Below are 11,700 nucleotides of genomic sequence, written 5' to 3' on the forward strand. Positions count from 1 at the left end.
TATTTGAAACTTTTATCTGAAATAAATTTCCCAATATTTTCATCACGCCACAATTCCCACAGTGGATCGCCGGCATTACAACGCTAAAACTTGCGGTTCGATTCCCCACAGCAAACATAACACAGATAGCCCATTGTGTAGTTTTATACAAAAATGTATGAACTTTATACCATAATAAAAACATGTAACATTAATTTAAACCATTTAAAAATTATATTTTATTTTTCACAATGATTAAAACATTATTAATGCTAATAGGTATGTCACATATTAGTTGTTTTTCAAAAGATAAGTAAACGTTTTCGCTAATTACGTTGTAAAAAATGTAATCTTTATTTAGTTATCAAAGATCTCAGAAAACTAAAATAGAAATTTATGTCAGTACAAAATACAAAACTATGTTAAATATAACACTAGTAAGCTATAGGAAGCGCTACCTATGTTTATATGTGATATCTATCTTTCAGGTGGTGTGGTCGACAAGTTAGTATCAGAAATTATATGTATGGTATTTCTAAACTTTTATTTAAAGTGTTTATAGACTTCTAACATTTTTCTCTCTTTTTACAGGTGTAAAAAGCAAAATGGTGGCTCAGAAAAAACAGGTGTGATACCTTTTATTTTTTATTCAAAATACTAGTTTAAAGCCTGTTACTAAGTTATCCCTACACGAAATACTTACAAAATTTAAATATCTTATGCAATGGTATCATAATGAATAGTTATAAATTCTTCCGAGGGATAAATATTTTCTAGAGGTATACATTATAGACACAATATAAATCATAATGAAAAATGTGAAAGCCAAAGTTACATGTTTTTTTTTAAACTAAAAAAAAAAAGTTAATAAATTGAAAGTTACATAAGGGTCTTAAAAGTTATAACAGTAGACATTAGAACAAATGCTAATGTTATTATTAAAATGTATAATATTTAATATGTTTGTATACACTACAATTCTACAATGTCACTTAAGAGTCATATGCACTGCAACTCCCTACCACTAAACCAGTCAGAAATAGTTGCAAAGAATTTGTGGGTAAACTGATCATTCATTCTTTATTATGAGTAATATTTTATTGTGAAAGTCTTTCAGAAAATACATAAATTCTGTGACCTTGTAAAATGGTAGTGTTATAAAGCATTTTTAAAATTGTATTTTCCCAATCAATTCAATATGCATGTGTAAAACACATCTGTAGCTTTTGCAGCATATTTAACATATGTTCATTATATATAGTGTATACAGTCATTATTATCAACATTAGTTCAGTTACACAATTGAGTTAATAATTAGCTAAAATTATAAATGGGATACTATATGTTTGTATATGAAGATATGTTTAGAATTGTAAATATAACATTAATAGAAAATATGTACACACAAATGTGAAAAGTTAACCATAAATAACATATGAAGATCCTCAGGGATAAGTTATAAACCATGTCAGATATACATCAACCATTGTATTTTCAAAGTAGTGTTCATGAAATATCAAATTGGAAAATATATACATTTTATATTTATAAAGTTTAAGAAGTATATTAGTAGCCGTGACATTTTACTGTTACAAATTTTTAAAAAAATCACGAAATTTGAATTCCATGGTTTAAAGCACGATATACAAAGCCCACAAAATGTAGAAAATTTCTGAAATGGTTAAATATGTATAGCATATAATTTGATAAATAAAGTTGAATTACTGAAAATTTTTCACAAATATGCCATGTGACAATGTGGTATAAAAAGAAACAAAATAACTGCCAACACTTCCAAAATTAAATATAGCTTCAAATACAAAAAAAAAAAATCAATAATAAATCAGATATATATCTGTTCTATTATGTATTTCAAAAGCATATGCTTTTGACCATTAAAAACAAAATTGTGACTGGTGACATCTAATGTGCTATAAAATGAAATATTCTTATACAAATACTAGATACAGTGAGTACCATAAGCCTTGAAATGTAATAAAATCCACCTCTGGTCTTAGCAAAAGTATTAACAGTGCATAAAATTTAGTAATTTTTAGTTCATTTTAAAAATTAAACAACACAGTATGACAAATAAAGCAAATTAAATTTCAAATCTGTATTTTCTTTACACAAACAAAGTTATTTTTATTGTAATTGGATAGACTGGTAAACTTGTTAATTTGTAGGATAAGTTAAAGGTTAGGTGTAGAGATGTTGAAAGAAGATGATCTCCAATTGCAAGAATTTGAAGACTAGTTAAAGGGAGCACAAAATTACTATGCTTAAACTAAGTTTAGCTGGAAATAAAGAAAGCTTTTGAACTAGGGAAGATCATATCATGTATTATAGAACATGCAAAAGCTGATAGTGATAGACTTCATAAATAGATAAATGTAATATTTCTTGTAATAATAGTGAACGTCCATTAGTGTATTAGATGTCATTGCATTAAGACTTGGCTAAATGAAGATTTTGAAGGTGTTACTTTAGATTTAAACTACTGTAAGAGACATAGCACAAAAAATGGAGCTATTTTGTGTATAAGAAATAGCCTGAAAGCATAAGAAAATTTATGTTGCACAGATTAACAAAAATGTTGAGTATTTGAGTATAGAGCTTTGAAAGAAAAACCTGTTTTTTTACAGCCTTCTTGATGAGATTGTTAATAGTAATAGGAGCTAGTGTAGACAGCTTATTTATGTTGTCAATAAAAATTGGTGCATTATTACTGTATATTTGTAGAAAAATTGACTGGGCTGAAGAGTGTCTTTCAGATTGTTGGTGATGGATTTTTTTCAAAGATTACTTGAAAAGATTGTTTTAGCTTGATTCTTATCATAAAGGCTTAATATTTGAAAATAGCAGTACAATACTAACAATAATAACATTAGTACTTTAGATGATTACATTAAAATCCTTTATTAGAAGTAGTTAGTCATGTCTCTGATTTTTGGAGGAAATGATTTTCATAAACTGCAGAAATTTAAGATGAAGAATAGTTGAGACTAAATATAGGAGGGGATAGATTTCTTAGAAGGTGGTGGGGACAACTCTCAAAATATGTATATATAATTCTTTTAGGAAAATGTTTCTAGTAAAGTTTTGATTAACTTCTTGAAAGTAATACTCCAAGTCCTTTGAAAAGGATTCTAACATTTGTGTAAACATACCCTGGTGCATGCTCTTAATTTCAAGTTTAGAAAACCTTGGTTTGAAGTTGTTTTATTAGATTCATGTAAAAATTCACAAATATGTAAAAAATTGTCAAATTATCAGAAAACAAAGTTATGGATGATGATCATTTATGTAATTAAAAGAACTATGTGTTGGCCTTTCCATGTATGTTAGCTCATAATGAAACCCAATATTCTTATTGACTTATTGTATAGTAGTACTTTAACATTTATACGAATGCAAAAGTGAACTACATTTAACATGCATTGTTCTATACAAGTGCAAAACTGACATTTATAACATACGATTTAAAGACAAATACTTCAGTGACATAAGCACGCGAGGAAACACATAATGTTAATTCTCTACCTTTCTGTGGCTGATAAATAATGCAATACTTTTACATCTAGATACAAATTACAACAGGTGTCTAGAAATTGACAATTAAGCCTAAGGTTTAAATATGTTTCATACGTGAAGCATGGGTTTCTCTGCTACATGGTCTACAGCAATTGACCTTAATAGTCACTGCCACATCTTCATTCGTTTTTGATGTTCTACAGCTAACACATTGGACTATTATTTTAAATGTGCAAATAATTAAATTTTGAAACATTTACAAAATACATGTGTTAAAAAAGGCCCCACATGTATGAGAGGAATATTGATTTTGTTAAAAAACTTGAAACTACTAGCTGAGAGTTTATTTATGGTGAAATGTGTCAATAGAGTCATGGGATATATTTGTAGAAACTTTGAATTGAAGTGGTTTTTATAATCTTGTATTAAATTGAATACTACCTTTTTAATACTATGTGTAATTTTGGATACCCTAACTAAAGGAAGGACATAACATGTTGCAAATAATACAGAAAGGTTACTGGTATGATACTTGACATAAAATACTTGGCTTAACAATTTAGACTTGTTTTTCTTCTGGGGTGTAGAAGAACTAGTGAAGACTTGATTCATGTGCTTAAGTTCTCAGGAGTTTAAAACTACCCATGGATGTTTTGTTTGAGCAGGGTAAGAAAAGTTTACAAAATCCAAACTTGAATACCAGGGACTTCTCAGGAAAGTGATTTTTATGATAGAATTAAAGCTTGTGGTTAAGCATTTGTTGGGTAGATGTGATAAGTGAATAGCTGCATTTAATTCATATTTTGTTAGTTGATTTTTTCGGGTAGTTGAGAGATCTTGAGCCAAGTGGCCTTGAAACAGTGGTAACTTGGTAAATGTTTTATATTGAGATCTACATTAACATACATAGTGAGATATTGAGATATGTGATCATTGGAAGATTGAAGCAACAGAAGTGTTTAATTTTTAAAAAAGAAATACCATCATTGTTAGAATTAGTGTGTATGAAAATGTGATTGTGTGAAATGAATGTTTTAATTCCACTTATTATACTAACTTGATTCTCTTGATAATATACAAAATGACTGGCTTTCCTGTTGTATGTACTTTTCTTAGTATTCCTGAAAAGTAAAAAAACATGAATATATTGACCTTTTTTTTTATAATCTAATATTAGGTGATGCTTCTTTATATGCAAACACAACAAACACTATAATATTATAATTAAGTCAAAAGTATTTTAGTACTAAAGAGACTACTTTAAACAGTGTATAGTGGAGGTGTCCTGAGATTTTCAACTGTACTAAAATTATTATTTTTAACGTAATTGTGTCTTTCTAATTATTTTAATAATTTTTGAAACAACAATCATTTCCGTGTCTTATTTGATAAATAGATTACTTGAGTTGCTCACAAAACATTTGAAGTTTGTTACTGTTTCTGATTATACTATCAGGAATTTTCTTTCCATAGGGCATAGGGAAGTTCTCCTCCACTACATTTATTAATCTTTTCAAGGTTTTATTTTTATATATATATATATATATACGTTAAACCTTGTACTTGTAAAGCAATCTTTGTGAACACAACTAGATTATGTTTATAGACATACTGCTCCTTTGACACTGAATGCCTCATGACACATCAAACACAAGTTAATTCTTTCCCCCCCACCAAAAAAAAGAAAAAAAAGGTCAGAAAGAAAACTCCTTTGTTGTGTTCTTATGTAATCTTATGTATATCAACTCATCAGTGCTGATTTCTTTAACTGCAACGCTTATATAGTTTTATTCATGTATGCTTTATTGATATCCTCATATCCTCTGCTAAAATAAATTATGAGAACGATCATATAAATTAAACAAAAGATAGAGAAAGGAGTGACAATGTAATACACTCTTATCAAACCCTATTAAAAGGAAACAGTTATTTTAAGATAATTTGAGACCTTTAACCCATTATTTGACAAAGTTCTGTGTCTGCTTATAACTGGATAATCATTAGACTGATTGTCACCAAATGTGGCAGGTACCCTTAGGTCCCCAGAGAAGTGACATGGGGAGATTGGCATTCAATTCTGACCCTATGACACCACCCCATGTGTTGAATGTGTACATTAGTTAGTTAGAAAATTTTAACCATATACTACCATAAGCATAGCTGTATATTATAAGGTTTTATAACAAATTGTGTTCTTTCATCACTAGTGGGATGGTTTTTCTTCAGGAATTACATCTTGGTGTTCTTTTCAGAAATGGAAATATAAGAAACAGTGTAACGTTCTTTTAGGTATGTGCAAGTGTATGTACACATACAAAGTGTACATAATCAGAAGAGGATTATAATAATAATAATACTTTAAGAAATATCTCACATAACAAGTGTATTTCTGTCCTTGTGTATATATACACTTAGGGCTTTTGTACTGTGGTCATTCTTCTAGAGATAACTATTATTCCACGAGTACTGAATTAACAGAAAAATGTGATCTTTTACACTGTGTAAATATTGTTCTAAGCTAATAAAAAAATTACACATCAATTGCACTTTTAAATATTTTAATTTCATCTCTGTTTGTAATTTATGCTTTTTCGTGATCACCCTTTATGACTATAATTTCAGATTAGATATAATTAAGGTGGATATAAAGTGCTTAATATTGTGAAATGTGAATAACAGAATTCAAAGTTATTAGTTATGAAGCTTTCTTTATATATCTGCGTGTATTATAATCTTTTAATTTCTTTTTTTTCAAATAGAAAAAGACGATTGAGAGTATCAACTCCCGTCTTGCTCTTGTTATGAAATCGGGGAAGTACGTACTGGGTTACAAGCAGACCCTGAAAACTTTAAGGCAAGGCAAAGCCAAGTTGGTAATAATTGCCAACAACACCCCACCATTGAGGTTGGTTCTGTCTATTTTACTCTCTTGAGTTTTTAGTAATGGCATGATGAACACAAAGTTCAGTGAAAAGCTATTTTTTAAAATTTGTCAAAATTATTAATACTTTGACTTAAAGAATGGATTGTGTCATGTTCATCATTTTTTGTGAATGTATTTTGTATTATTTCATCTCAAAGAATTAGAATAGAAAATGGCCATCACCAAAGCATCCATGAGTTTGAGTAACAATAAAAGAATAGCATTGTGTAACCATTAAAAAGCTAGTCAAAAAAATGGTAAATGGAATAAACTATTAAAAAGACTTAAAGAAACTAGTTTTCACACTCTCTTTGGCAGAAAAACTGGTCAGCAATGTTTGTGTGACCCTTGAACTTTGAATTAAATTAAGAACACACATAGTGAAAAAAGTATTATTGCTTTAAGTGTCCTTGAGAGTTGTTGAAATTAAGCAAGCTTTTGCTCGAGTAACTTTTAATGATTCTTCTTTTTATTTAGTTATCTGTTTTGTGAAAAAGATTTCCAATCAATTTAAATTATTTGATGGTCACAATCTCTCATATGAAGAAAAATGACATTGTGGTTCCAAATTTAGTTTTTTCCCTGGCTAGGCTTACTTTGTCTTCTTGGTTGCTCTAACATTTTAATGAAATGTTATGAATGATGAAGTTTGAAAATAGCAAAGGTGTTTTTAATTACACTTGGAAGCAAATTGCTTTTACTCTAAGGAAAAATTAAGAAATGATAGTTATTTTTTACTTGATCCTGGTAGTTTGATAGTGCATTAAGGTGGTTAAGGTTGTTGAAAAAGTTTTCAAAATCACTTCTTTAGTTTGTCCATACAACAAATATATCAACAAGTAATAGAAAACATCTTGTAAATGTAAAATGATGTAGGGGTGACTGTGGCAAAAATAATGCAAACAAGAATATAGGGATGATACAGCTATACATAGATCATCCCTACATGACTTTCAATATTAAAATTTAATGTTACACTGTAAAATACACAAGAACAAAATGGTTATGAGGCTGGTCAATTCAACTGATCTAATACTAAGAGTGTAATAATCAAGACATGTTTTAACTCAACTTGATTTTCCTTGTACATAAGTTATAGGCTCTTAGGTACACTACTTTGATACCTACTATGACATGACCATGATATGATAAACAAACTGCATATCAACAGTCAGGAATATGTAACGTCTAACTACAGTAATATTAAAGTAAAGTAGGCATTTTACTGTGTAACATTAAATATTAATATTGAAAGCCATGTAATGATGATCTGTATATAGCTGTATCATCCCTATATTGTTGTTTGCATTTTTTTTTGGCACTGCCATCCTACATCATTTTACATTTACAAAACATTTTTTATTACTTGTTTTGTGATGTTTTTTCCTCTGACTGAAACTTAGCATATTCTATAAATGTGTGTAATACAATTTAATATTGTGTGTTGATTTTTTTTACTCCTTTACTTAATAAATAATATCAGGGGTTGGCTTTGTAATGACACCGATTGTATAGTGTACAAAGCACTGAGTATTCTACATGTTAGTCATCTAATGTTCATCTGTTATTCACTGGAAATTCCTCTTTCACCCTGTACTTCAGCTTTTCAAAAAAACACCAGATTTTTGTAAAAAAAACAACTTCAAGGGGTAATGATAACATCATTTACACCAGAATTATGTATTTTTTTTTAATTACTACTAGTTATTATGACCAAATGATGACATTGTGCACTGCTCAGAAACACAGAGTGGATTTAGGTTTCAACTGACCGTTAGTGATAAAGTAGTTGTAGAGTTAACTCAACTGAAACAAAAAGAAGAAAGATGAACAATTTGGTGGGTTGGTCACTTTCTGGTTTGATAGAGTGATGTTTTCTTGGCTAGAGAAACAAATACAAATGAGTGGCAATCATCTTTTAAAGTAAAACTGTCATTTTTGATTTTTAGCGTGCATATTTGTATTATTCCTGTTGAGTAACCTTGGCCATCCCTACATATAGAGTCTACTGACTCTATGATACATTGGAACAATATAATTTCTGAAAGGTTTATGTTTATTAATGGAAGTAATACAGTTGGAATATATTCCATGAATATGACGTCCTGTATTGAAGAAAGAGAACTTCCCATGGCCATTACATATTTTTGTCTAAAAAATTTACCAAGACAGGTGAAAACATTGTTTACCAAGATTTTGATAAAAGATAAAGATAAAAGTATCAATGGGAACAGGTAAATATATGTTAAGTTTGGGTAATTTTCTTTTACGAAATTCTGTGGTCTCATCAACTGGTACATTGATAAATAAAGCATCAACATAAAAAAATGTAACATTTTTTATTTTATGTGTATTAAAACTTAGAAGAATTTTGTAAGAATGTGTATTTTTATGAAATGTTAAGCTCTTGGTTCCTTACTAAAAGGAATCTGACTTTAACAGTTCACTATATATAATTCTTTCTGGTTATCCAGATCTTTTAAAGAACTTAAAACACATTAATCCTTCTCTACCCCACCTGTATGGTTAGCCTAAAATGTATGAAGGAAACTATCCTTTAGCTGTACAGTTTCTAACATGGAGTATGTCATATACACTTTACCTAAATGGTTAGTAGAAAATCTCTCCTTGGTTGTTGAAAAAATTGCACCATCCCACATCCAAAACAGTGTAGAATTTGCAAAAATGAAAATTAAAACAGTGACCTTAGTAAATGAAAAATGTCTTGATATTGATGCTTTATTTACCAATGTACCAGTTCATGAGACTTTATTAGAGTTCCTTAGAAAAAATTATGTAAACTTAATATATCTTGGCCTGTTCCAATTGACACTTATCCCTCTTATGTAAATGAGTGTAACTGTATTGGTCTATATTTTAGACTAAAATATGGAATGATTTTGGAAATTCCACTTTCTCTAATACTGAGCAACATTTTTGTGGAATATTTTGAAACTTAATTACTTCCTTTCATATAAACCTTTCAGAAATTCCTTGATTCCATTATATTGTTGATATAATTTCTGTGTGACCAAACCAAAGAAATGATTGTGAAAACATTTTTAGCAATTTAACACTTTCACCCCCTATTAAACTTAAAGTTGAGTGAGAAGAAAATAAACTTCTTTTTTGAATATTTTGATAACCAGGACGAACATGGAACCTGTCTTCATGATGTATCACAAAACTGACAAATACTTTATGTTCAGTTATTTTCATGTCACCAGAAACAAGTTAAAACCACTATTTATTACCTCTGCCACTGAAGGTGACAGAGATTATGTTTTCACCCCGTGTGTGTGTGTATTTGTAAGCAAGATTTCTCAAAAATGGCTGAATGGATTTGGAGAAAAGTTGGTATATATTTGGGTTATGACCCAACTTTGAAATGAAGGTCTAGGTCACAAAAATCCAAATGTTAACATGGGGACTGATTTTTCACACTATTTTGTTCTATAATTCAATCAAAAATGATTTGATTTGGATGAAACTTGTTGGACTTGTGTAGAGCATCATTCCTCATTGTCCTGCCAAAAATGGTCCATGTTTGTTGTTAATGATGGACATACGAGCATATTTTTGTATTTTTTGAGGGCCAAAGACGACAAATGCTGTGTAGCAGAGGTATGCACTCTACTGCGTGCCCCTCTAGTTTCGTAATTTTTTCTCTAAGGCTATACAGTTTGCCGAATGGCAAGACCCGACCATGAAGTTAAAAAATCTTTGCTATTTTCAAACAATTCCATTATCCACAAAATTTCATTAAATATTGGCATTTTAGGGCAAAATAAAAACCCATTTCCAAGAAGAAAGAAAAACCAACCAATGATATTATGAAATCTCATTATATTGGGTATAAAAGAAAATATTGGAACATCATTTAAAATAGCAACTTGAAATAGAGCCACATCTGAAGATAAAAAAAAGAACTTGTTAAACCATGCCAATTTTGAGAGAGAGGTTATATAGGTAAAACTGGAAGAAGTGTTGAAATGAGTAATTCTAACCACAAAAAAGACATTTAGTAAATAAACAATGCAATTTTTCTTGTATGAGTGATTCTGGCAATCAAAGTAAGTAGAAACCAACAGATAACTAAGCAAAAAAGAAGAATCTTTGAAATTTGCCTAATCAAAAGCCTACTTAATTTCAATACCTCCCCAAGTCATTTGAAGCTAAACAGCTTTTGAACCACTTTTTCCATTAAAGGAATTCAAAGTTCCAGGGTCAATTAGGCATTGTTGACCAGTTTTCCCTCCAGAAGACAACATGAAACTGAAGAGTATTCACAAATGTGTTGAAATTAGTTTTTCTAATTTCAAGTGTTCTTATAGTTTGTTCCATATATTGTGGATCTTCACTGGCATTTTAATTAACAACTTTGATATCAATCTACTAAATAGAAATTAACATCTATAGAGGAGTAAAATTTGTTTCATTGTAAAGCATTTTAAATATTATCCTGGGTTTTGTTTCATATGATCACAAAGTTAACAGTTTCATGGAGTCAGGTTTTACATTTTCGAAATTATTTTAGAAAGTGTAGACTCAGGTAACCCAGCCATATTTAGTTGCAATGATTAGCAATAGTGCAGTTGGTTGTATAGGTATAAATTAAATATTTTGTGATCAACGAACTTTAGTTGGGTATTTTTAAGTGCTTGTCACATTGTTTTCAGATTTATCTGTTCAGTTTAACCCTTTCCAGACAGGTCATAGGCCATGTCACCGTGTTTGTTGACTCGCATTCAAAGTTATATTGAACTACTATTTTATTAATTTATGTCAGTAACTTTGGTATCAAACTGTAGCTTATAATTCAAATGTTAGTATATATATATTATACATTACTCAGTTTCTTAATTTAGAAGTAAATATTTAAAAAACACAGCTAAACATCAGTTTTTGTATCATATGGTATGTTGAATGCATCACTGGTTCAGATTAGATGTTTGTGATGTCAAAATACTAAGTCTGTAGTTTTGTACAAATTAGGAACTCAAATTAATGATATTGACAAGCTAGAATATAAAATAAGAACCTCTCATCTTTTCTTTTTGCTAAGATATCACCCACCCACCTCTCCGTTTTTGGTAATGCTTTCTTATATACACTTATTTCTATATATGACATGAATAACCAATCAAAAGCTCAGAATTTCCCCCTATTGGCTTTCTTAGTTTAAGAACTTAGTTCAAAATAGCAATAATCTATATACATATATAATGTATGATAATTGAAAAGTGACTATTTTACAAAATACT

The 11,700-nt window shown here is 29.4% G+C and overlaps 1 protein-coding gene across 3 annotated transcripts in view; it reads left to right on the forward strand.

The window, feature by feature from the left end:
* The first annotated feature begins 430 nt into the window (after nucleotides 1–430).
* LOC106471695 (60S ribosomal protein L30) overlaps nucleotides 431–11,700 on the forward strand; it is a 13,606-nt gene continuing 2,336 nt past the window's right edge. Inside the window, exons 1-3 of one of the 3 annotated variants that reach the window (XM_013932314.2) lie at nucleotides 431–483; nucleotides 571–605; nucleotides 6,273–6,418. In XM_013932314.2, coding sequence (XP_013787768.1) covers nucleotides 585–605; nucleotides 6,273–6,418 — 167 coding nt within the window. In that variant the 5' untranslated portion in view covers nucleotides 431–483; nucleotides 571–584. Of the gene's footprint in view, nucleotides 484–570; nucleotides 606–5,720; nucleotides 5,803–6,272; nucleotides 6,419–11,700 lie in introns of those variants that run through there. The other 2 variants (XM_022400309.1, XM_022400310.1) reach the window with 2 other exon arrangements.

The sequence above is a fragment of the Limulus polyphemus genome, unplaced genomic scaffold, assembly GCF_000517525.1.
Source record: "Limulus polyphemus unplaced genomic scaffold, Limulus_polyphemus-2.1.2 Scaffold4796, whole genome shotgun sequence".
Taxonomy (NCBI): domain Eukaryota; kingdom Metazoa; phylum Arthropoda; class Merostomata; order Xiphosura; family Limulidae; genus Limulus; species Limulus polyphemus.